This window comes from Nomascus leucogenys, chromosome 11, assembly GCF_006542625.1.
Source record: "Nomascus leucogenys isolate Asia chromosome 11, Asia_NLE_v1, whole genome shotgun sequence".
Classification (NCBI taxonomy): Eukaryota; Metazoa; Chordata; class Mammalia; order Primates; family Hylobatidae; genus Nomascus; species Nomascus leucogenys.
In genome coordinates this window covers 18,009,926-18,037,344 of record NC_044391.1, presented here as the reverse complement: position 1 = coordinate 18,037,344, position 27,419 = coordinate 18,009,926, and the positions used below count along the sequence as shown (strand labels likewise).

The 27,419-nt window shown below is 37.7% G+C and overlaps 1 protein-coding gene across 2 annotated transcripts in view; it reads left to right on the top strand.

Annotated features, from left to right (window-relative positions):
* Positions 1 to 27,419, top strand: part of ABCB1 (ATP binding cassette subfamily B member 1) — a 99,317-nt gene that overhangs the window by 9,235 nt on the left and 62,663 nt on the right. Inside the window, exons 4-7 of one of the 2 annotated variants that reach the window (XM_030822034.1) lie at positions 6,700 to 6,868; positions 21,875 to 21,926; positions 25,118 to 25,309; positions 25,852 to 26,023. In XM_030822034.1, coding sequence (XP_030677894.1) covers positions 6,700 to 6,868; positions 21,875 to 21,926; positions 25,118 to 25,309; positions 25,852 to 26,023 — 585 coding nt within the window. The remainder of the gene's footprint in view (positions 1 to 6,699; positions 6,869 to 21,874; positions 21,927 to 25,117; positions 25,310 to 25,851; positions 26,024 to 27,419) is intronic. The other variant, XM_030822035.1, reaches the window with a different exon arrangement.

Below are 27,419 nucleotides of genomic sequence, written 5' to 3'. Positions count from 1 at the left end.
TCTGTTATGTCACAGTTTGCTGATTTTCCTCCAGCTCTTTGGCTTTTTCTTGTGTTGCCCTTGCTTGTAAAGTTAAGTTCCTGAACCCGTTATCACAGGAGTCAGAGATGATGTGGACATTCCTATAGTTCCACAAAGCCATTTTCAAATTATTTTTTATTCTCGTGCAAACTCCTTTGTCATTTGAGTTTCACTCTGCATAATTATACTATCTTCTATCTATTTTCAGTGGTATCCTCGAATTATACCCCCACCCCCATTCCTTAAGGACTTTGGCATTTGATTGCTTCTACTTTATTCACCTTATGTTCCTGTTATTCTTCTGAGTATTTTGGTAACCTTACAAATAAGTCTCAACATTCTCTGACTTCAGTTCCAACAACCGCGCCCCATAAATTACATGAGTACCTTAGTAAATTGCACGTGTGGACAGGATCTTGGGCTTATTGTCTGGGTGAGCTTTCCTCTATGAAGGAATAAACACACAAACACGTGTATCAGTCTTTGACCACAACCTGTGATTCCTTCCAGCTCTGCCCTGCCTCTTCATCATCCCTCTTTTGACATTGTGTATTCATTTCCTGTTGCTGCTGTAGGAAAATAGCACTCACTTAGTGGCTTAAAACAACACAAGTTTATTATCTTACTGTTCTGGAATCGAATGTTTTACTGGGCTAAAGTCAAGGTATCAGCAGGATTGCATTTCTTCTGGAGGCTCTGTTTCCTTCCCCTTTTCAGCTTCTAGAGGACACTTGCATTTCTAGACTCACAGGCCCTTCCTTGCATCACTCCAACCTCTTACTTCAATCATCACATCTCCTACTGACTCCGGGCCCCCTCCTCCCTCTTATAAGCACCTTGTGATTACGTTTGCCCTCCTAGATAATCCAGGGTAATCCCCCATCTGGAGATTTTTTAAATCCGCAAAGTCCCTTTTATCATGTACAGAAATATATTCACAGGTTCCTGGGATTAGGATTTGGACAGGCTGTGGGGGGAGAATTATTCTGTCTACCACACCTGGTCAAGACTTTACTCTCTCAACTGCTCTTTCATCTCCTAGTATCCCTCCTTCCGTTTTGCTCTTCTAAAAATTTACCCATAGCAGCCACATCATACCACCTTGGTCCCTACCTTAAAACCATTAAATGCTTTCCTTTCTGCTTACACAGGAAGTTCAGTGTAAAACCCAGACTCCTTCCTGTCACAAAATGCCCTACATATCTGACCTCTGTTATTTCTGACTTTACTGCAGACAAATATTCTCCCTCACTCTGCTTTTGCCATAGCGTTCATTCTATTTGGTCCTTGGGACACAGAAAGCTGGTTTTTACCTAAGTACCTTTGCATTGGCTCTTCCTGCCTGGAATGCACTGTCCCCAGATCATCACAGGATGAACTGTATCCTTCCTGTCACTGAAGTCTCATCATGGATGTTACCTCCTGAGAAAGACATTCTCTGACCAGCCAATCTAAACCAGGTGACCCTGCCTGTCTCTGTGTCATACCATGTATGGCTTTTCTTCTGAATATTTATCACTGTCTGATTTCTTTTTTATGTGTTTGTCTTCTCTCTGAAGGTAGGCTCCATGGAGGCAGGAGATTTTTTGTATATTTTGTTCTCTACTATAACCCAAATGCTCTAGAACAATGCCTGGAACTTTCATAGGAACTTAAATATTGAATGAATGTTGAATACATCTATTCCCCCTTTTACTGTATGCACTAGAATGTATGCTTTGTGAGGATAGGTAGCTTGTCTTACTCACCGTTGTTACCAGCACCTAGAACCAAGCCTGACCTTATTAGGTTCTTTCAAATATTTGAAAGATATTTTAAAATATTCACATATCCCTTGAATGTTAAATGAATAAATGAATGAATGAATTCTCTCTCCAATCCAAGTCATGTTTGCCATCTAACCTGCTGAATGTTACCTAAACCTCTCTCCTGTCAGTACCTTCTACTTCTTTGCCCTGGGAAGCCCAGTCTTTGGCATTAGGCACTGATCAACATGCCTTTTATGTGGTTCTGGTTCACCTTCTCTCTCTTTCCTTTTAGCATCTAATCAAACTTCCTTTCTTTCTTTCTTTCTTTCTTTGTTTCTCTCTCTCTCTCTCTCTTTCTTTTTTTAGGTCTTACTCTGTCACCCAGACTGGAGTACAGTGGCATGATCACAGCTCACTGTAGGTTCAACCACCCAGGCTTAGGTGATCCTCCCACCCCAGCCTCTGGAGTAGCTAGGACCCCAAGCACATGCCATCACACCCAAACAATTTTTAAATTTTTTTGTAGAGAGTGGGTCTCCCTATGTTGCCTAGGCTCTACCAAACTCCTGGGCTCAAGCGATCCTCCTGCCCTCAGCCTCCCAAAGTGTTGGGATTACAGGCATGAGCCATCATGCCCAGCGCATTTCCTTTTTTAAAAGCTCCAATTACAATTAGTTTATACTTCTATTTTACATTTCACCTGTGTTACAATGTTTTTTGGTCTGCTTGCTCTTTAACTTTATGAGACTGAAAAGTCTTGTTATTATATTTTCAAAACCAGTAACAGTACCTGCTTATATCATATATTTGCATATTATATGCTCAATAAGTTTCTTGTATTCTCATTTTTACCCTCATAACAGCTATGTAAGGTTTTCTGTGTGTATGAATATTTTCCTCATTTTGTAAATTCAGAAACTGAGGCTCAAGATTATTAAGATTTGTTTCCCCTAAAGTCTCCTTCCTAATAAACTACAGAGCGAGGGCATTTGACTGAGGCTTTTGTCCTACTCAGCATTATGTTACCACTTTCTCAAATCTTCTCACCCCCTTCTCTCTAGAAATCAATCTTGCTTCATGGCACTAAGAAATATGAGGTTCTAGCATCTATAAGGAACTTAAACAAATTTACAAAGAAAAAACAAACAACCCAATAAAAAGGTGGGCAAAGGACATGAATAGAGACTTCTTAAAAGACATGTGGCCAACAATTATATAAAAAAAGCTCAACATCACTGATCATTAGAGAAATGCATATCAAAACCACTATGAGAAACCATTTAACACCAGTCACAATGGCTATTATTACAAAGTAAAAAAATAACAGAGGCTGACAAGGTTGTGGAGAAAAAGGAACATTTATACACTGTTCAGCCATTGTGGAAGACGGTGTGGTGATTCCTCAAAGACCTAAAGACAGAAATACCATTTGACCTATTACTGGGTATATACCCAAAGGAATATAAATCATTGTATTATAAAGACACATGGATTGTATGTTCATTGCAGCACTATTCACAATAACAAAGACATGGAATCAACCTAAATGGCCATCAATTATAGACTGGATAAAGAAAATGTGGTACACATAGAGCATTGAACACCATGCAGCCATAAAAAGAAATGAGATCATGTCCTTTGCAGGGCATGGCTGGAGCTGGAGGCCATTATCCTTAGCAAACTAATACGGGAACAGAAAACCAAACACCACATGTTGTCACTTAGAAGTGGGAGCTAAATGATGAGAACACATGGACACATAGAGGGGAACAACACACACTGGGGTCTTTCGGAGGGTGGAGTGTGGGAGGAGGGAGAGGATCAGGAAAAATAACTAACGAGTACTAGGCTTAATACCTGGGTGATGAAATAATCTGTACAACAACCCCCCATGAAACAAGTTTACGTATGTAACAAGCCTGCATTTGTACCCCTGAACTTTAAAGTTAAAATAAACAAATAAAATATAAAAAAAATACAAAAGGAAATATGAGGATCTGAACTCTTTCAATTTTCTGTCTTTATTCCTGGAAAATTAGTACTCACTTTAATCTCCTTCCTTCTAGTCTAAGATTAAGAGATGTGATTCCAATTTTCCCAGCTCAGCGAGGGGTGTCTTTTGATCGGTCAGCTATTTCTGTTTCCACACTTTACACCCCAAACTTGAGGTTCCCCAGTCTTTTTTAAGCACATTGTGCTCTTTTCTATCTCAGTGTACTGTTCTTTTTGGCTTAAATGCCTTTTTTTTTTTTTTAATTTTTCCTAACACTTGGTCAACTTTCTTTTTTTTTTTTTTTTTGAGACGAAGTCTCACTCTGTCGCCCAGGCTGGAGTGCAGTGGTGTGATCTCGGCTCACTGCAGGCTCTGCCTCCCAGGTTCACGACATTCTCCTGCCTCAGCCTCCCAAGTAGCTGGGATTATAGGCGCCCGCCACCACGCCCGGCTAATTTTTTTTTTGTATTTTTAATAGAGACGGGGTTTCACTGTGTTAGCCAGGATGGTCTCGATCTCCTGACCTTGTGATCCGCCTGCCTCGGCCTCCCAAAGTGCTGGGATTACAGGCGTGAGCCACTGCGCCTGGCTACACTTGGTAAACTTTCAAAGCTGGAAGGAAGCATCACCTCTTTTATCGTATGAAGCCTTTTCACAAAGGAGGGAATGATGATTGACTCAGTTTTATGTCTGTTCTATACACTGTGCTGTCAAAGCATGCAGAGTATGTATTGCATATATATTTTTCTTTAATCTCTCTGAAGGCAGGATTATATCTTTGGCATTTATCTCTGGATTTTATCTGTCATTGAAGAGGCATTCAGTAAATGTCTACTCTCATGATCCACTTATTTTTTTATTTTTTTTATTATTATACTTTAGGTTTTAGGGTACATGTGCACAATGTGCAGGTTTGTTACATATGTATCCGTGTGCCACGTTGTTTTGCTGCACCCATTAACTCGTCATTTAGCATTAGGTATATCTCCTAATGCTGTCCCTCCCCGCTCCCTCCACCCCGCAACAGTCCCCGGAGTCTGATGTTCCCCTTCCTGTGTCCATGAGTTCTCATTGTTCAGTTCCCACCGATGAGTGAGAACATGTGGTGTTTGGTTTTTTGTCCTTGCGATAGTTTACTGAGAATGATGGTTTCCAGCTTCATCCATGTCCCTACAAAGGACATGAACTCATCATTTTTTATGGCTGCATGGTATTCCATGGTGTATATGTGCCACATTTTCTTAATCCAGTCTATTGTTGTTGGACATTTGGGTTGGTTCCAAGTCTTTGCTATTGTGTGGCCAGTGACAGTTCTGGAGGCAAAATGTCCTGTGTTGGTGGTGATGGGAGAAATTTTTTCATATCAACTACCTTCTCTTCCTGTACTGAAGAGTTTGATATTTTGTCCACTTTAATATAATCTCTAAAAGAAGACCTCTTCCCCTTCATTTTTGTTTAAGGAAGCAGATGAATTCTTATCTAAGACAAAGTACATAGTGCAAAATTTAGCTAGTGTTTCAATGAAATATGAAAAAATATGCCAAAACATGATTCTCCCATTGTTTTAATCTGTAAATATGATGATGTTTTTAGGTCATCAACCCATAACTAACATGGAAAGTTATGCCATGGACCCAAACTTAAGCTCATTTGATTACACTTTTAAGAGCTAGAAAAAGGGTAAATGAAAATACTTAAGTATCTATTAGATACTCTTTTTTACATACCATATCTTAATTTTCATTAATTATTTCATAATTTGACTTTACTTTTTATCTCCTGCATTATGGACTGCCATTCATTACTGGTAATAACCATTCTTTATTTCTCCACTTAGCAGTCCAGTACCAAATCCCCAAGTTGCTACTGTAAGATTCGTGTAAGCTAACTTTGGGATTGGTTTCTATCCCCTTGTGAAGTATATGTAAGTTCTAAAATCTTGCTGTCTGTGGCTATGTCTTTTTTGCTGCCTAATCTCTGTTTTGGTTTATATTTCCTGCCTAGGCCTATGATTTTTTTACCCAGTTTCCTCCCTGTATTACAAACCTGTTGCCTACAGCTATACCTTGCATCCACATGATAACCTTCTGCCCTGGGATTTATCCATAGACACCCACAGCTGGCTTTATCTCATTTCTGTTTTTTTTCCTTTGGTTTTCTTTAAATCCTTAGCTAGTTCCTTGAGTTATAGGGGAGCAGTATTAATCACTTCCCAAGGGGGCCCTGAGCCCATTCCTCTTAACTGTGTCCTCTTCCTGTAACTTTTTGGGTTCAGAGAAGCTTTTCTTTCCTTCCTGTGACCTGCCTACATTTAAAGAGATTATGCAGATCTCCACTGGGGGTCATTCATTATTGCCATATTCTGTCTTCTCAGAAAAAATGCTCCTTGACAAGTATGCATCAGACTCATTCCTTTCTTTTTTTCTGCTCATTATTGAGGCCTAATTGTCTTCAAATCAGTTTACATTTATACCAGTTTCATTGTGTGGCAGGCCTTTAAACTAAACCACTTTCTTAAAGCAACACAATGTTTCCTCCGTGGTATCCTCAGAGGGGCCTCTGGCATTCAAGTTTTTGCCCATGAGATGATAAGCAGCTTCTATTCTTAGAAACTAGAGCAACAAATACTGTATTATAGTACCATTAAATACTTTTACAGTTTCCCAGAATATCCCATCCTTCTCATTGGACTTCATATAAGAAGACAGACCAAGTCCAATATGAAGAATTAGGCCAGAACTCAATGGAAGAATCAAATGTCCATTTCTAATTAGACTATTGCAATAATTTAACAAAGGTAGAGGGTGTCTTGGACTAGGGTGGTATCAGTAGTAGTCTGAAAAGTGTTTGGATTTTGGATATATTTTGAAGGGAAAGCAAATCATCCATGAAACTGTACTAATTGTTCCTCTGCTATTCTTTTTTTTCTCTTTTTAGTTTCGCTATTCAAACTGGCTTGACAAATTGTATATGGTGGTGGGAACTTTGGCTGCCGTCATCCATGGGGCTGGACTTCCTCTCATGATGCTGGTGTTTGGAGAAATGACAGATACCTTTGCAAATGCAGGAAATTTAGAAGGTCTGTTGTCAAACATCACTAATAAAAGTAAGTATTGTTTGTGTACCAATTTTATTGGAAACTTGCAGCAAAAACAAGCACTTAGAGTGATGTTTGTGGATTCTTTACTAAATACACATTAGTGTGTTTAGTCCTGTAGGAGGCAGACAGTCTGAGCTATAGTTCATATTTGTAGTGAGTTAGAAAAGATAATATTTACAAGCATTACAACACACAACTGAAATGCCAGCAGAGATATGTAGAAAAAGAGAGAGCCCTGTGAAGTAAGAATTATTCTGGAAAGCTTCAAGAAGAAATATAGGAACTTAATTAGAACCTTGAATGATAAGTAGGAATCAGTTGTGAGATTTCCTAACAGATTGAACATGGGTGTTAAGAAGAAAAGTCCGGGATGATTCTAAAGTTTTTAGCCCTAGGAACTGGGAGGATGCAGTTACTATCAACAGAAATGAGAAATGGAGAAGGAGAGTGGATTTGAGCAATAAATGCCAGAAATTTAGTTTTGGGCATTGTTATGTGCTGGGCTTTCTGGAAGCAGATGCAGGAATGGAAAAGTGGGGCAAAATTGTGTGTGTGTTTGCGGGGGGGAGGGTATTTTAGGATAGGACAAATACTAGCTTGTAGCTTGTTTTGTGTGTTAATGGAAATGATGCAAAAGAAAGGAGAAAGTGATGTTTGAACGAGAGATGGAAGAGATTTGCTAGAGTGATATCCTTGAGAAAGAATGAATCCAATGCTGAGGAGGAAAACAGTAACAGGTGGGAAAAATGAATTTGAGTGTCAGTACTCAGTGGTGGGTAGATCAGAAGGTGAGAATCTGTGGAAGTTTCCTCCTGATAACTTTAGTTTTCTCAGTGAAGTAGGAAGCAGGAGAATTGGCTAATAGAGACAGAGAAAACAGATATAACATAGCTCTCAAGGAAAGTGGGAAAGTGAATAGACTACAGAAATAATCTGGGTGTAACATACATTTCTCTCTCTCTCTCTCTCTTTCCGATTGGGGAGGAATGGATTGATATCTCTGAGTTTCCTAGGTTACCTCTGGTCAAGCCTAAATTGATTTAAACCAAGCAACTCAAAAACTTACAATCCAGTTTGCAGTCAGGTGGTCAAATGTTGAAAATGCCTGTTCGAGAATGTACTTGAAAATGTAGTGATACCACTTAGCTTACAAGGACCTTTTGACTTTTGAACTTTCAAGTTTCTGATGAATGCAATGAATTGCTTCCCCAGAAACATGCACATGAATATTCATACCAATCTCGGGTATATACGGATCTTTTGATATTTGTCAGTGGGTCCTCGGAACAACTTGGTGACCCTAAAAAGTACATTGTTTACCCTAAGGTAGAACTACTTCAATTCTGTGGATGCAGGTAATGAGTTGGGCCAGAAAAGTTTTTGTATGTTTGAGCTATGTAAAATTCTTATGCGTTTATTGCATCCTTTCATGGCATTCAAAGGGACCTGCAGAAAGATGCTGCACCACCTCTGAACTGGTACCTTTCTTTTACACCATTCACCAAAGGAAGTCCTCAATCCTTTCCGAATTTATTGGTTCCTATACTTGCTATATTGGGCAATATTCTGTGGCATTAGCTCTCTTACTGCTTCATAGTGGAAGAATCAAATATTTCATCACTCTCTGGTGGCTCAGCCGACCTAATGGGTACATCTCTGTCCATCCAGATCTTGCTCACTTTTTAATGACTTCCCAGCCTTCAGAACTGTGGGAAATAAATTTCTATTGTTTGTATGTTAATACATACAGTTTATGTATTTTGTTATATCATCCCAAATGGACTAAGACACATAGTAAACTCACTTACTTAATAGCATGCATGAGTTCCCAACAGATGATGATCTAGTTGTGAAGACTAGCTCCTTTCCGGATAGGCCCATGTGTCTGTATGCCTATCAAAATCTCCTAGGCTAAACAGGGGTCGTATCACCACAGCTTGCAAGCTGGTAATTTAGATTTCCATCTTCATAGGTATCTAGTTTCCAGCTGAGGTTGTAGTTCACATTGTACTCCTTGCCAATCATTCCCATTCAGCTCACTCTTCTAGTCTTGAGAATGGGAAAGGGAAAGCTTAGAGAAATATTTGAAAGTTTACTTTTGTTATCCTCTTAAGAGGTGGTATATTTAGTGGTTAGCGAACATACTCTGGAGTTGGACTGCCTGGCTCAAAAACCATACCCTTACCAATTTTTAGTTTTGAGGTTTAGGGCATTTATTCATACTTTAGTTATTAAGTTGGATAACAATAGAACCTACTTCTCAGGATGGTTGTGATATTTAAGTGGATTCATTCATTGAAGAATCACAGAACAAAGTCTAGTCATAAAAAGTACTCAACAAATATTAGTTACTGTTATTATCAACAGGCTTTCATGTTCCTCACAAATGAAATTACATAACTTGCAATGATGATATGGTTCCTTATATAATTTCTTCTTTACAAAATTCTGTGATACTACCTCAATTTTCATAGTTGCTGAAAGTTTAGGACATACTCAAAGTTACTCAGTACCTATTATAGATGTGAATAATCATTCCTTTAAGTAGAATTTCCTTGTTACCGAATCACTAGCCATGCCTTTCAGGGAAGGTAGGTGTCCTCCAACTATGACCCTTGGGCTAATTTGGCCTGCTGTCTCTTTTTGTACAGCTGGTGAACTAAGAATGGATTTTACATTTTGAAATCATTGAAAAAAATCAAAAGAAGAAATTATATTTTGTGACACATGGAAATTATGTGAAATTTAAATTTCAGTACCTGTAAATAAAGTTTAATGAAACGTAGCTACACCTATTCATTTACATTTTATGAATGTAGGCAGCCTATGGCTGCTTCTATGCCACAATGGCACAGTAGAGTAGTTGTACAAACCGTATGGTCTGCAGAGCCTAAGATATTTACTATCTGGCCCTTTATAGAAAAAGGTTGGCAATCTCTGAGGTAGGGTATTGAGTGAGGGGTTGTATCTTCAGTCAATCCATCAATTAATTCGTATTAGAGCATTCTGTGTGCCAGTCATAGTACATGCCCTCATCATTCCCAACTCTTGAGAAGCTTAGTGTAGTGGGAGGGATGGAAAAGTGAACCAATAAATACAGTTGAATATGATTAGTGATATAATACAGAGATAAATAAAATGCATTGGAAAAACAGAGAAAGGACACCTGACTCCATATAGAGGAAGCATGGGAGGCTTCCAAGAGGAGGTGATAACCAAATATGGTCAGCATCTATCTCCTACACAAAATGTACATATTCTGTGTGACATATGGAACCATTTTAAAATAAAGATTAAATAAGTAAGATTAATACCCTTCCCTCACTGCCACTCCTTATTTCCACTCCCCCCACCATTGTGTATCCTTCCATGCCTTTCCAAAGACAGCATGCTATCTTTACTATGATTTTCACTTTAGGACACTTACTACACTATCACTAATCTGCTTGTCTGCAGATTCAGACTGCCAGATACCCTCAAGTCTGCCTGGAAAGGGGGGGAATAGCATCAAATGTTTTGATGCTTGTTCCACAGATGAGGGCAAACATGCTCTGTCATGCCTGTGGAGGGAGAACCAGGCTACTAAATTCTTGGGGCCCCGGATACTGTCAGATCATTCTTCTTTTTGCCCTTCCCTAGGCAGAACCTCATTATCTCTCCAAGGGAGTGGACTAGATACCAGAGCCTCCTTATTGGAGAAGTAGTCCTTGCTTAAGGGGACTTGGATTTGCGGAGCCTCTTGAAAGCCTGGGGGTTTTTACACTAAACATAGGATCTAATTAGACAGCTCTAAAACCTTCTTCAGTAAGCAGATCCTTCTCTGTTGCTGCAATAGAACCCTCGTAAGTTTTCTCATCTCAATACTTTGCCTTAATTAACAGACATCAGCTTTTGTTCTGCTGTTTTACTGTGGACCAGATTTCCTGACAGCCACTCCCATCTATCTCTGGTTTAATTATAGAATATGTGTAACCTTTGCCTTAAAATCTCTGATGACTGAAGCCTGGGGAACTCTCTGGTTCTGTCAGTTCACTTTTTTTGTGAACAAAGCTTAATCGCTGATGAATTTCTGTAGTATTCTGTGAATTCTCATCTTCCTTATGAGACTGGCCACTATCTGGAAATGATCCTAGATAAAAGCGATTGTGGTTTTAAATGTGTTGTGGTGAAGATGGCAGGTGGGGCGCATGTAAAATGACATCCAGGCAGTTGAAGAAATGACACTAAATCTTGGCATAAAGAATAGGACTAAAAGCTAGGTGTGGTGGTGTGTGCCTGTAGTCCCAGCTACTGGAGAGGCTGAGGTGGGAGGATCACTTGAGGTCAGAAGTTCAAGGCTAGCCTGGGCAAGATAGTGAGACTTTGTCTCTAATAAAACTTAAAAGATTAAAAAATAATAAAATGTAAGGAGGAGGTGGAACAAGATAGCCAAACAAAAGCCTCCAGAAATCATCACCCCTGCCCCCATCCCTACAGGAACACCAAATTGAACAACTATTCACAAAACAAAGCACCATCATAAGAACTAAAAACCAGGTGAGTGACCACACTCTTTGGTTTTAACATCATATTAAGGAAAGAGGCACTGAAGAAGGTAGGAAAGAGAGTCTTGAATTGCCTGCACCACTCTTCCCCTCCCCCACCAGCAGCACATACTGAAGAATGAATCACAGTCTCTTAATAGCAAAATTGATCAAGCAGAAGAAAGAATTAGTAAGCTTGAAGACAGGCTATTTGAAATACACACACTCAGAGGAGACAAAAGAAAAAAGAATAAAAAAGAATGAAGCACACCCAAAGACCTACAAAATAGCCTTAAAAGGGTAAATCCAAGAGTTATTGGCCTTAAAGAAGAGGTAGACAGAGAGATTAGAGTAGAAAGTTTATTTAAAAGGATAATAACAGAGAACTTCCCAAACCTAAAGAAAGATATCAGTATTCAAGTACAAGAATGTTGTGGGACACCAAGCATGTTTAACTCAAATAAGACTACCTCAAGACATTTAACAATCAAATTCCCAAAAGTCAAGGGTAAAGAAAGAATCCTAAAAGGAGCAAGAGAAAAGGAACAAAGAGCATACAAAGGAGCTGCAGTATGTCTGGAAGGGGGTAGACTTCTCAGTGGAAACCTTACAGGTCTGAAGAGAGTAGCATGACATATTTAAAGTGCTGAAAGAAAAACACTTTTTATCCTAAAATAGTATATCCAATGAAAATATCCTTCAAACATGAAGGAGAAATAAAGACTTTCCCAGATGAACAAAAGCTGAGGGATTTATTCAACACCAGACCTGTCTAGACAAGAAATGCTAAAGGGAGTTCTTTAATCAGAAAGAAAATGATGTTAATGAACAATAAGAAATCATCTGAAGGTACAAAACTCACTGGTAATAGTAAGTACTCAGAAAAACACAGAATATTACAACACTGTAATTGTAGTGTATAAATTACTCGTATCTTGAGTAGAAAGGCTAAAAAATGAACCTATCAAAAATAATAACTACAATAACTGTTCAAGACACAGTCTAATAAAATATAAACAGATACAGATATAAAAAGTAGGGAGATGAAGTTAAAGTGTAGAGTTTGTATTAGTTTTTCCTTTGCTTGTTTGTGTATGTAATCAGCATTAAGTTGCCATCAGTTTAAAAATGGGTTATATGATATCATTTGCACAACTGATGGTAACCTCAAATAAAGTAACATACAGCAGATACATAAAAAATTAAAAGCAAGACATTAAAACATACCGCCAGAGAAGATCACCTTCACTAAAAGGAAGACAAGAAGGAAGGAAAGAAGGAAGAGAAGATCACAAAAAACAACAAACAAAATGGCAAGGGTAAGTCTTTACTTATCAATAATAACATTGAATCTAAATGGACTAAATTCTCCAATCAAAAGACAGAGTGGCTGAATGGATAAAAAAACAACACATTAAAATATTATTCAAGACCAAATGGGATTTATCCCAGGGATGCAAGGATTGTTCATCATATGCAAACTAATCAATGTGATATGTCATATCAACAGAATGAAGAATATAAAATATATGATAATTTCAGTTGATGATGAAAAGGCCTTTGATAAAATTCAACAACCCTTCATGATAAAAACTTTAAAAAACTGGGTATAGAAGTAACATTCATAAACAAAGTAAAAGCCACATACAGCAGACCCACAGCTAGTATCATACTAAATGAGGAAAAACTGAAAGCCTTTCCTTCAAGATCTGGAACAAGACAAGGATGCTCACTTTCACTAGTTTTTCAACATAATACTGAAAGTCCTAGCGAAGGCAATCAGACAAGAGAAAGAAAAAAAAAGGCATCTGAATTGGAAAGGAAGAAGTCAAATTATCCCTGTTGGCAGATGATACAATCTCATATTTGGAAAAACCTAAAGACTCCAACAAATAACTATTAGCAGTGATAAATAAATTCAGTAAAGTTGCAAGATACAAAATCAACGTACAACAATCAGTAGCATTTCTACATGGCGACAGCAAACAATCTGAAAAGATAATCAAGAAAGTAATCTCATTTACTCTTGCTACAAATGAAATAAATACCTAGGAATAACTTTTACTCAAGAAATTAGAGATCTCTGCAATGAAAACTGTAAAACATTGATGCAAAAAATTGAAGAGGACACAAAAGATGGAAAGATACTCCATGTTCATTGATCGGAAGAATGGGCATTTTAAAAATGTCCGGACTACCAAAGCAATCTACAGACAGTGCAATCGCTATCAAAATACCAGTGACATTCTTCACAGAAATAGAAAAAAGTATCCTAAAATTTACATGGAACCACGAAAAAACCAGAATAGCCAAAGCTATCCTGAGCAAAAAGAACAAAACTGGAAAAATCACATTGCCTGACTTCAAATTATACTACAGAGCTAGTAACCAAAACATCATGGTACAAAGAAAAAAGACACATAGACCAATGGAACAGGATAGAGAATGCAGACATAAATCCATAAATCTACAGTGAACTAATTTTCAACGAAGTTTCTAAGAATGTATATTGGGGAAAAGACCGTCTCTTCAAAAAATGTTGGTGGGAAAACTGGATATCCATATGCAGAAAAATGAAACGAGATCCCTTTCTCTCACCATATACAAAAATAAAATCAATATGGATTAAAGACTTAAATCTATGACCTGAAACTATGAAAATACTAAAAGAAGACACTGGAGAAACTCTCTAGGACATTAGATTGGGCAAAGAGTTCTTGAGTAATACCCCTACAAGCACAAGGAACCAAAACAAAAATGGACAAATGGATCACATCAAGTTAAAAACCTTCTGGACTGCAGAGGAAACAATCAGTAAAGTGAAGAGACAACTGGCAGAATGGGAAAAGGTATTTGCAAGCTGTCCATCTGACATCAGATTAATAACCAGGATATATGGGGAACTCAAACAACTCAATAGGAAAAAACTCCAATTAAGAAATGGGCAAAAGATCTGAATAGACATTTCTCAAAAGAAGCTATACAAATGGCAAACCGGTATATGAAAATATGCTCAACATCATTGATCATCAGAGAAATGCAAGTCAAAACTACAATGCGATATCATTTCACCCCAGTTAAAATGGCTTTTATCCAAAGATAGGCAATAACAAATGCTGGCGAGGATGTGGAGAAAAGAAAACCCTTGTACACTGTTTCACAACTTGTACATTTTTGAGAATGTAAATTAGTACAACCATGATGGAGAACAGTATGGGGGTTCCTCAAAAAATGGAAAATTAAACTACCATATGATCCAGCTATCCCTCTGCTGGGGAAATACTCAAAAGAAAGGAAACCAATATATGGAACCTGCACTCTCATGTTTATTGCATCACTATTCACAATAGCCAGGATTTGGGTGCTCCCCTAACTGTCCATCAGCAAGTAAATGGATGAAGAAATTGTGATACATACATGCAATGGAGTACTATTCATCCTTAAGAAAATGAGATCCTGTCATTTGCAGCAACAAAAATGGAACTGGAGGAGATTATATTAAGTGAAATAAGCCAGGCACAGAAAGACAAACTTCACATTTCTCACTTATTTGTAGGAGCTAAAAAATTAAAACAATTGGACTTATGGAGATAGACAGTAGAATGACATTTACCAGAGGCCAAGAAGTGTAGTGGGGTGGCAGAGGTAGAAGTGGAGATGGTTGATGGATACAAAAATATATAGTTAACTAGAATGAATATCATCTCGTATTTGATCACACAACAGGGTGACTACAGTCAACAACAATTTATTGCACATTTAAAAATAACTAAAAGGGTATAACTGGAGTGTTTGTAACACAAAGAAAGGATAAATTTTTGAGGTGATAGATACCCCATTTACCCTAATGTGATTATTATCCATTGTATGCCTATGTCAAAATATCTCATACACCCTGTAAATATATACATCTACTATGTACCACCCAAATTAAAAATAAATTAAAATTAAAATTAAATAAATGTAAAAATAAAACTAAAAAAACCAGGACTATCAACTTGGCTTTATTTAAGTTGAATGCGATGTTAAATCCTCTGGGATAGATTATGGAGAAAAGTAGAAGGAATGGGAGCCCCAAGCCTTGAGGAAGAACTCAACTGTTAGCAATAACTAAAGCCAGCCCTCGTTGAACATTTACTATGTGCTGGGTCTTGTTCTTAGAGCTTTACATGCAGTAACTCTTTTAATTCTTAAATACACATGAGATTAATACTATTATATATGTGTGTAAAAGTATCTATATATACTTACATATAATTATATTTTATATATAATATATACTTACACACACACTTATATATAGTGTGTGTGTATATGTATAGCTCTGTGACACCATTTGTAAATTTTTTGAATAAGCTAAGTTATAGCAGATACAACAGGTTGGGCACTGGTTATATAAAGATAAACAAAATATAGTACAGTTTCCTAAGACCATAATAATATATGGTATAATAATATTTTTGGTTAATGATTTTCAAGCCAAAAGTAGAATTAGTTACAATGTAATCTCTACAATATATTAGAAAAACAGCAAAAAATAAAGATCAATATACAGATAGTACCTAACCCATTCTAGGTCCTTAAGAAATTGGATGAATAAATAAAAGACTGAACAATAGAATTTTGTAGGTGAAAAGGGACTTAGATGTTATCTAGCCTGAACCCATAATTTATAGACATACATGCCCAGGAAGTTGAATTAATGTGGCCATAATGGAATTGCTTGCAGGTTGACAGAGCTGAATTCCTGGGCCAGGAATCCTACTTTTTAGTCTGGTATCTTTTTCACTCTACTAGTGGTTTTCACACTCTGCCTAAATTGGAAGCAAATGCCAGCACTTGGTCTTTTAAATCTCTTGGATGCTGCCCTGTAAGTTTGATTTTTAGTGTGTCAGGAAGGTCAGGCAAGAGGCACAGCTCTTCAGGCCAGAAGTGTATAAACAGCTCACATAAAAAGACTGTAGTTCCTGGAATCATCTCTGTCACCTGCAGTAAGCCCAACTACACTGAGTCACAGGCTTCAGTTTGGGCCAATGCCATAGGGATTTATCATTTAGGCAAAAGATCCAAATTCCCCTTCCCTGTGGCTGATGGAGCTTTCTGCACAATAAGAGTAGTTTATTGGTTTATTAGAGCTTCTTAAATGGGTAGAAAAGCTAAATGAAAAAAAACGGAAGTTCCTGGGAAAAACTGTGCTAAATAGGTCAGCAGTGTTACCCTGTCACCTGAAGTTTGAGGCCTAAAAGTGAAAGGATTTCTTGCTTGAACAGAAATCCGATGATATTAGAGAAAGTGACTCATTCTGGGTTGTATCTTCAGTGTCTGGAATGATGCCTGGCATGAAGTCTCTGTGGAAGACAGTTTGAAAACCACCTTTTCAATATAATCTCAGTTTACCAATTAGGGAATTATCAATGCATCATCAAAGGATAAGACTATACCAATGTATCCATGTTATATATTTTTTATTCATACTGTTCTTAAGTGTTCAGTTATTAAAGTTACTAAATGTACTGAAGTATTTAGGTCAGATAAGAAATCCCTAAATGGTACAGTCTTATCCTTTAAAGTCTTGCTTGGGTTTAGAAAAGGCTTTTCTTGCCTGGTAGAATGGTCTAATGTATCTCTCTTTAATCTTAAAATATGTGAGACGCTTGTATACAAAGTAGGAGAATGGTTGGATGGAATATTTTGATAAATGGTCTGGCTTGTGTAGTAGCTCTGTGAAACCACTTGTAAATTTTTTGAATATGCTAAGTTATAGCAGATACAACAGGTTGGGCACTGGACATATAAAGATAAACTAGATATAGTTCAGTTTTCTATGACCTCACACCAGTGGGCGTGGGAGGAAGAGATAGGTGTAAATAGTCATACTTCTATTTTTGTATGACTTAGTAAGTTGAATCATCTGTCAATTACTATGGAGTTCTACTGCAGGATAAGTCACTCTGCTAGGGGTAAGATGATGTAATACTTTAGCTTATTCATGGAGGAAGAGTATATTCCAGGAGAAAAATTTTGATAAAGGGCATTCCAGTTAGAGAAAGCAGAATGGATAAAGCCTTGAAGGAAGCAAATAGGATAGTTAGGGAACAGTAAACTCTTCGGTGTGCTTACAGACAGGGCTACACAGAAGTGGGGAAAGCTGGTGAAGATGGGGATGGGGGAGTGAAGTGAGTTGACACTAGAAAGGGATGTAGCAAATGTAACTATTATTCCAGAATCCAAGTGTGCAAAAATCATAACTTTTATTTTGTATAACATAATTTCTATTTTGAGTCCCTCTTCAGCAAATGTGGCAAAAACCCAATCTCAGTTATTTTGGGGTAGCCCTCACCTTTCCCTAGGGTGTGTCTTATAGGCCAACATAGTTTCAGATGAGTGAGAAGACCAAGTGTTGTTCAGCATCACCATCTACACAGGCATTCCGTCAAGCTCTCTCGTCCTCCTCTCTTAGAAGCTTTGATGTCATTCTGTCCCTTCCGTATCTCTCTAGGTCCAAAGAGACTCTTGGAAGCTGTTCTAAAGCTGTCCCTTCAACTCACTACACATTTCCTTTTCTGAGGTATTGCTCTAGGGTCTGCTTAGGTGGCAGGAGGCAGGCTTCTTTTTCCTGGATCCTCCAGTGCCTATGTAGTCAGCAATTCTCAACTACTTATTTTCTTCTCAGCATGTGGAAAATATTTTTTCAGTCTAAAGGGTGGAGCTTAATCTCATGAAATTTAAACAAAATATTCTGTTATGCTCAGTTTCCTCTCTAACCCTCAAAGGCATAGGCTTTGGGAACATTATATATATAGTGCAGGTTTCTTCTTGGCTTTTATTATGTATATAAATTTTTTTAATGCAGCAGCAGCCCTCCCTGAAGACTGAAGACAGTGACTGCACAGTGCTCTAGCTACTGAAATGATGAGATAGGTGTGGGGATAAAGAAAATATCTGGGAAATCATCGTTGGTACTTCAAACATATTTTCTTTCATGTGTATATTGTGGCAAGATTGCAAAGGAACTAATGTGATGTATCATAGATCTTGATCTTTATCCTTTATGCAGTGGACTGTCATTGAAGGTTATCAGTGGAAGCACTATGATTATACTTTTGCTTTCAAATATAAAATCTGGGGACAATATGAAGACCTAACTGGGGTAGAAAGATTAGTTACAGTAGTCTTGTTACAGGAGAGGTAAAAAATGATGGGGACTTGAACCAGAGCGTTAACTGTGAAGAGGGAGCGGATTTGAATAGCTATAGATATCTTTTGGGGTCACTGAAGCTGTGGAAGTGGCAGAGGTCAGCCTGGAGCCTGCATAGAGTTCTGGGAAACACCACTGTGTAGGAAAGAGGGAGAGCATAAGGGGTCAGTAACTGAGATTAAGGGAGAAGCATCAGAGTGATAGAAGTAGGAGAACCAGGATAATGAGGTCCTACAAACTGGTGATAACCTTCAATGACAGTCCACTGCATAAAGGATGATGGTTTTATTAATGGGAGTTCCCCTGCATGTGCCCTCTTGACTGTCGTCATGTAAGACATGCCTTTGCCCCTCCTTTGCCTTCTGCCATGATTGTGAGGCCTCTCCAGCCATGTGGAACTGTGAGTGCATTAAACCTCTTTTTCTTTATAAATTACCCAGTCTCACGCATGTTTTTATCAGCAGCATACGAACAGACTAATATAGTTACATAGGTAAACGTGTGTCATGGGGGTTTTTTGTAGAGATTATTTCATCACCCAGGTATTAAGCCTAGTACCCATTAGTTATTTTTCCGATTCTCTCCCTCCCCCCGCCCTCCACACTCCAAAAGGCTCCGGTGTGTGTTGTTTCCCTCTGTGTGTCCATGTGTTCTCATCATTTAGATCCTACTTGTAAGTGAAAACGTGGTATTTGGTTTTCTCTTCCTGTGTTAGTTTGCTAAGGATAATGGCCTCCAGCTCCCTCCCTGTCCCTGCAAAGGACATGATCTCACTCATTTTTATGGCTGCATAGTATTCCATGGCATCTATGTACCACGTTTTCTTTATCCAGTCTGTCATTGATTGGCATTTAGGTTTATTCCATGTCCTTGCTATTGTGAATAGTGCTACAATGAACATATGCATGCATATGTCTTTATAATAGAATTATTTATACTTCTTTGTTGAATGCCCAATTTTTATTTTGACTGGTACACTTTGAAAGGTGAAGCACAAATAAAAGGAACTTGGTGCTAGACTTGTTTTCTATGTATTTTGATGGCTGAAGCTATAGGTATGGTGTAATTGGACACACAAATATAAAGGAGGCAATTTTGACCTTAAACAAATTTTTTTACTTTTTGAGCTATTTAGAAATGACTGTAGACTTAGAAGACATCATTGCTGAAGAACATTTGTTTAAATTATCTTGGCTTCTTATCTTAAGAATTGAGAAAACTGGTAGAAACAATGAGTAGAAAACAGATATTTAGTTAGACTTGAAAACTGGTCTTCATTTGGTAGTGACATACTGGCAACAATTAATACTATATAGAGACATTTCCTGGTAAATAGAGAAGATAGATAATGTAAGGTTTCCCAGGATTGATTTGGAGAAAAATCCTCAGCTGACTATTCAATGTCCTGTTTCATTTTTGGAAACGTGGAGCAGAAGAAATCTCACAACTGATTTAAATAAAAGTTCAATCTGAAAAAGTTTATTGTTGTATTGACATAAGGCAAAGGAGTCAAGAATCCCTCTTGCATGTTTTTCTATGCTTCTGCATCTCTTTGTTTCTTCCTTACCTTCTGTCTTACCCTTTAATGGATTTTCTCCAGGATTCTGTGCTTGGTCTGCTGTTTTCTCCCTATCTGCTGGCCTGTCCTTATGGGTAAGGAGAGATGGATTTAGCTATGGCCTCTAGCACATGAATCCTAAATCTTTAGATCTGAACTCTCTCTAAAACTGGAAAGTTACAGTCTGAATGCTTATTGGACATCTTCAATTGAATGTGCCAGGCACTGCAAAACAAAAATGTTCAAGACCAAACTAATAATCTCTCCTCTGACCAGAGTGGCTCTTTTTGCTGACTTCTTATTTCCCACCATGACACTAGCATCCTCCAAATGCTTAGGCTTGATGTCTTGATCATTTTTAAAATTTTTACTCTCTCTACTTCTATTCCATCAGTTGCTAAGTCCTGTAACTTCTTCCTCTATAAATCTTGTAAGTACTTGCTTTCTTTTCTATTCTCATTTAGACTCTCTTTCCCTACATAGTTATAGTAGCTCAACTCCCTTAGTGTCTCCACATTCCAGTTAATCGTATACATTGCTGGTGGCTAAACTCTCGTAGAACATACTTCTAATTATATCCTATTTTGCTCAAAACTGTTGAACGACTGCTGGTCTGTTTTCTTGCACCATACCTGCAGGACCCAGATTATCTTTCCAGCTACATAACCACCTCCCTCCATCCACACAACACACTTCCTACCCCTGTCAAAAACAGGCTTACCCATTCTTCAAACTTGCCGTTGACTTTTGTCCATATTGTTCACTTTGCTAGAAATAGTTTTTCCCCTCTTTTCCACACCTGTCGAAATCAGACTCAACTGAAACAGGCCCTTTCATTTTAACATAACTTTTTGCAGTCTCAATTGTGATAATTTATCCTAGAAAATATTTACTCTTTGTACATTTATAACGTATGTATATAAGTATGTTTAACACAGCATTGCTTGTAACAGTAAAATATTGGAAACAAGTGAAATAGTTGCAACATTGAAAAAATAGATACACACATATATATACTGATAGGAAAAAATCTGGCCACTGAATGTAAACTATGACTCCATTGTTAAAAAATAAGTATGTGTGTTTATGTGTATATACATGCATACATAAAAGAAAATCTGAAAATGTACACACCAAAATGTTGAACAGTGCTTGTGTGTGTGTATGTGTCTGTGTGTGTGTGTGTGTGTCTGTGTGTTAGGGGTAAAGTTATGAAATACTTTTATAATGTACTTTTTATCCAAAAATGTTAGCATTTGCTAATATTGGGTGATGAGCTCACTGGTGTTTATTACACTGTTCTTTGTATTTGATATTTTTAAATAAGAATAAAACTGGAAAAATGCTTAGATTTTAAATATATACCTTAGTACCAAGTACTCAGTGGCATTTATCAGGACAAAAGATTTTTCTTTAATGGGATCTTGGAGTGATATTCCAAAAAATATTTTAATTCAAGGACACTGATATTTCTGCTGACAGACTACCTGTTACCAAATGTGGATTTCTTCTTGCAAATAAACATCATTGAGTTAGTGTATATGTGGTTGCACAGTCAGCAGAGAAGTATTTGAATGAATGCCATAATGCTTACACACAATTAAAACTGAGTCAGTTCGACCTATTTTTGTGTAAATCATTAAGTGCAGTGAGTTCGATTCATTTTCACATGTTTATTTTTAATGGAGACTAAAGAGACATAAATGGTATATGTTTGTTTTGTGGTGGTCTAGGTGATATCAATGATACAGGGCTCTTCATGAATCTGGAGGAAAACATGACCAGGTAATTAGACATTCTCCTTACTATTGTTAAGCTTTTCTACATTCATCAAGTTGTAGAAATGTTTAAAACTTTGCATTATCATCACAGAAATTTTGAGGAGAACAACACTCTGGTTAGTTTTTACAAGAGTATATGTAGACTTTTTAAGAAAAGAATTAGCTGCATAAAGTATACAAAAGTTAGGGTTAAGCTTAAAATGGACATATATGATCAATGTAGAATATCATATTAATGTACAAGGAAATTAGAGGAGTTTAAGGTAGCTTTTTAAAATATAGTTGAATTAAGAATCATTATTTTCTATAATATATATGTGCCAGGTGTGGCGGCACATAGCTACAGTCCTAGCTACTTGGGAGGCTGATGTGAGAGGATCGCTTGAGCCCAGGAGTTCAAAGCTGCAGTGAGCTATGATCACATCACTGCACTCCAGCCTGGGGGAAAGAGCAGGACCCTGTCCCCCACCCCCCCCCAAAAAAAAGAGAGAGAGAGAGAATAATTATTTTCAATGGCTTATGATTATTTATTTGTTTCCTGGATGTTTTCAGACATGATGTGATAATGAAAGCAGCCAAAAGGAATTTTTTTAAGCTCAACATCTGATTCTGAACAATAAAATAAAACATCCCAGAAAAAATATAGTCTCTCTAATTCTTAACTCATACTGGGGAAGCTTTTGGTTAATGATTTACATATCTTGAAGTTTATTCCCCAGAACAGCTTATAACAGATGTCCAAAGGTACGTGTAGGTGAATCAGAAGAAAATGATTCTACATTATGGCGTAAATGATCTGGGTACGTTTGAAAAAAATAGATTTTTTTTTTTTTTTTGAGACAGAATCTCACTCTGTCCCCCAGGCTGGAGTGCAGTGGTGCGATCTTGGCTCACTGCGACCTTCAATTCCTGGGTTCAAGCGATTCTCGTGCCTCAGCTTCCCAAGTGGCTGGGATTACAGGCGTGTGCCACTACACCCAGCTAATTTTTGTATTTTTAGTAGAGATTGGGTTTCACCATGTTACCCAGGCTGGCCTTGAACTTCTGACCTCAGGTGATCCACCCGCCTTGGCCTCCCAAAGTGCTGAGATTACGGGTGTGAGCCGCCATGCCCTGCCAAAAATGGAGACACTTTATCATATTTTGAAAGTTGAGGAGCAAATACCTCCAAATATTCCTGTGGAGAGGCATTGTTTTTTACATTGGGGAAAATGAAACAGAATGTCTTTTAATCATCATGTACATGCTTTTGAGTAAACATACACTGACAGTTTAAAATACATTAACTTATTCTCAAAGCATGAGTTCTACTTGTGATGTGGGGTTTCTATTAGCTATCTCTTGCTATATAATGAACACTTAGATAGAATACTATCTCTTACTGTATCATGAACACTTAGATAGTAATTAGTTATTGAGTTATCTGTTAACTAAAACTTAGTGTTCTAATTACATCTTCCTTGATAAATGCGTTGTAAGTTACAAGGTAGAGTTTGGGGAAAACTTGCTTCGCAAGATTCCTGATGGGCTGAGTACTGAATTGTGAACAGCAATGTCAGAGACTGTCTGCTTGTTACCTAGCCATCTTTATAGCTTCTGCATGATTCAAGCACACAGTTTAATTTGAAGATGGTAAGTAGTGAAGTTCAAAAAGTGAGAATATTGGAATACTGTATGTCATTTTAGAATGTTTGCCTTTAACCTAAAAATTAATTGTTTGGTGAAGCCCAAGAATTGTTTGCTTTTTCTTTTTTTTTTTTTGAGTTGGAGTTTTGCTTTGTTGCCCAGGTTGGAGTGTAGTGGCACAATCTCTGTGCACTGCAACTTCGGCCTTCAAACGATTCTCATGCCTCAGCCTCCTGAGTAGCTGGGATTACAGGTGTGCACCACCACACACAGCTAATTTTTTTATTATTATTATTATTTTTGTATTTTTAGTAGAGATGGGATTTCACCACGTTGGTCAGGCTGGTCTCGAACTCATGACCTTGTGATCCGCCCACCTCGGCCTCCCAAAGTGCTGGGATTACAGGCGTGAATTGTTTGCTTTTTTTTTTTTTGAGATGGAGTCTAGCTCTGTCGCCCAGGCTGGAGTGCAGTGGCACGATCTCGGCTCCCGGCAACCTCCGCCTCCCGGGCTCAAGCGATTCTTCTGCCTCAGCCTCCCAAGTAGCCACGTAGCTGGGACTACAGTTGCATGCCACCACGCCTGGCTAATTTTTTTGTATTTTTTGTAGAGACAGGGTTTCACCATATTGGCCAGGCTGGTCTCTAACTCCTGACCTCGTGATCTGTCTGCCTTGGCCTCCCAAAGTGCTGGGATTATAGGCGTGAGCCACCACACCCTGCCTGTTTGCTTTTTTAAATATGAAAACTCAGAGCAAGGAAACATTAATTCAGCATTTCTAGATTGATTAAGGGTCTGTTTTTTAAGACAATACTCGTGTTTTTTAATGCTAGAATTTAAATTGGAAGGGCCACTATTTGATTCGTTAAACATTTTAGGATAACTCACGATGGCCAGTTGGGCAAATGAAATAAAACTACTTTTTAAAAATTTCAGTTTTCTCTTGCCATCTAAACTCTACTAGATTAATAGCCCAAGGGATAATCCCTAGCCCCAAAGGCCAAGGGATTATTTCCATTTATTGATCCCACTTTCTGACAAGTTCTGTCACTTCTTTTCATCCCCAATGTACAGAGACCAACCCAATGCACTTATCAACCGATGCTGATGTAATAAAAGTAGACAATATTACAGTGGTGGGTCTTACCTGATGCTGTGATTCCCCAATACACCACACCATCTTTCACAGTAACTGGCATTCTCTGAGTGCTTACTATGTGCTGGGCACCGGTCCAAGTATATTTCATGCATGAGTATTTTTATCTCTGTTTTACTATAATTAGAAAACTGAGGCTTAGAAAAGTTAAGCAGCTTGCCTAAGATTACACAGCAGTGAAGTGAAGAGCTGGGATTTGAGCCAAAGCAGAAATCATTCTTAACCATTCCATCATATTGGTGCAAACATAGTTGGATGGTGACTATCAACTCTGCTTGTTACAACCCCTTCTTATTTGTTAAGTATGGCGAGATACCCAGATAAGTGAAAAAATAGGAATGAGTGGTCTCTTTGGAAAAGGTACATTGATTAGGAAACAGAGAGCATGTGCAGTGTTCTTGTTGTTTTTCAGGTATGCCTATTATTACAGTGGAATTGGTGCTGGGGTGCTGGTTGCTGCTTACATTCAGGTTTCATTTTGGTGCCTGGCAGCTGGAAGACAAATATACAAAATTAGAAAACAGTTTTTTCATGCTATAATGCGACAGGAGATAGGCTGGTTTGATGTGCACGATGTTGGGGAGCTTAACACCCGACTTACAGAGTAAGTATTTAGTTTTATGTTGAACTTGGATGTGGTTCTTATTCTTAGTAAAATGCAATAGATGTCATCACATCTGTTAGGAGATGTTAGTGTATCATTCAAAGGTACTTATGAGACAAAATTCCTTCTAAGCAGCAACCACGTTGTGTGCATCCTTTTGTTCCTAGTGCCTTGACAGGGTATGAGGGGACCTGCATGACTAGCATTAAATGAAGGACTGACTTTGCCAGAATGAAGAAATGCTCTGAGAATGTGCAGTAGAGCAAAACAAGATACTTTCTGAGGAAATTTCTGAGCAATTTGAAATTCCTAGGTTGAATACTTCTTGTGTACACGATGTCCATTTCCTGGGGCCATGTGGGCTATGGATTTTTGTTGTTAATGACAAATATCCTAGTAGAAACTTGTACCCTGCTAAATAAAACAAAGCATAGGCACAAAATACTCTAGCTATAAACTACCCTACACTCAAAACAGGCTTGATGAGAAAAGTTGTTGTTTACAATTCTGACATTTATTTCTAACACTATCTGTTCTTTTAGTGATGTCTCCAAGATTAATGAAGGAATTGGTGACAAAATTGGAATGTTCTTTCAGTCAATGGCAACATTTTTCACTGGGTTTATAGTAGGATTTACACGTGGTTGGAAGCTAACCCTTGTGATTTTGGCCATCAGTCCTGTTCTTGGACTGTCAGCTGCTGTCTGGGCAAAGGTAGGTGAAGCCTGTGAATCCAGATTTTGAACTGCACCTTCTCCCTTCCTGCTCTCACCCTATGGAAAGGTCTTTTTACTACATGATGACTCTGATTCTGTACTTGTTATTTTTATGTTTTCTGTTCAAAATCAGCTGGATAAGCATATCCAGCCTCACTGAGTACCACCCCTGCCAAGACTCCATGCTGCTCTTGGCCATGTGATTATTTGGGGAAAGGATGAGAAAGAAGAATGTAGCTCTCATATCTATCTTCTGCCTTTGTAAGAAAACAAGCAAATAAACAAACAAAAACAAAAACAAAACAAACAAAAAAAAACTTGCTGAACTCCAAAGAACCATGCTTTCTAGTGGATGATGCCCTATTCACACGGCAAGTAGAGACTCAAGTTTAGTGAACAACAGATGTCCCATTCAGTTAACATTTTTTTTACTTTAATGATTTTGGCTTTCTAGATTTTTGTTTAAGTTTTAAATTGATTTTACAGTTTTGTCAGCATTCCTACATAGTTAAATTTTTGGTTATAAAATAATTTAAGAAAATAGATACTTTCTAGTCCCTAAGGATGGATACAAATCCTTGGCCTTCAGCTCTCTCTCCTGTCATGAAGGCAGACAGGTAGAAATGGCCCTCTACCGCAGCATATGTTTCCAGTGATCTTTTAAAACTTATTTTCCATTTCAAGGTGAACATGGTGTTAATTTCAAACTGATTTTATGTGAGTGTATTTTCAGTAGAGAAATTGGCCCAGTATGTAATTTTTGTGGAGTTCAACACAACTTAGAGAAGGCAATATAAATTCATGTAGCAAAAGTAATGAATGGACAACCAAAGCCAAGCATCACACAAAATGAGTCAGGCTGTAGGTATTATGAAACTTTAGAAATTTTAACCTGTATAATGGATATTATTTTGTTTCGGCAAATAATAATCATTTATTGAGCATTTATTGTCAGGCAAATGCCTGTGTTATCTTTCTGAAGTATAGTTATTATCGCATTTTACAGAGAAAGAAACTGAAGTTCTGAGGTCTCTGTTAATTTTTTGCTCAGAGTAACATAGAGTTCAAATAATGTTTCTGGGGATTATCAGTTAACTAAAATATTTGGCAAAAGCTTCTTGTCAATTGATTTTTCTGTATACTAGAATGTTAAGCAAGTTAGGTGGCAAACTCTTCACATCAGTATTTGTTGAAAAACTACTTAAAATGTTTTGATGTCTGTTTTAAGATTAAAAACAGACCATGAGTTAATCTTTTAATGATTAATTATGCATTGCTTCACATGCTATTTATTTAGTAAAAGGAGCCCCAGGCTGGCTGCTAGAGACCTAAGCTTTAATCCCCACTCAGCATTATACTTTTGGTATCATTTCAAACAAATTTCTTAAATTCTT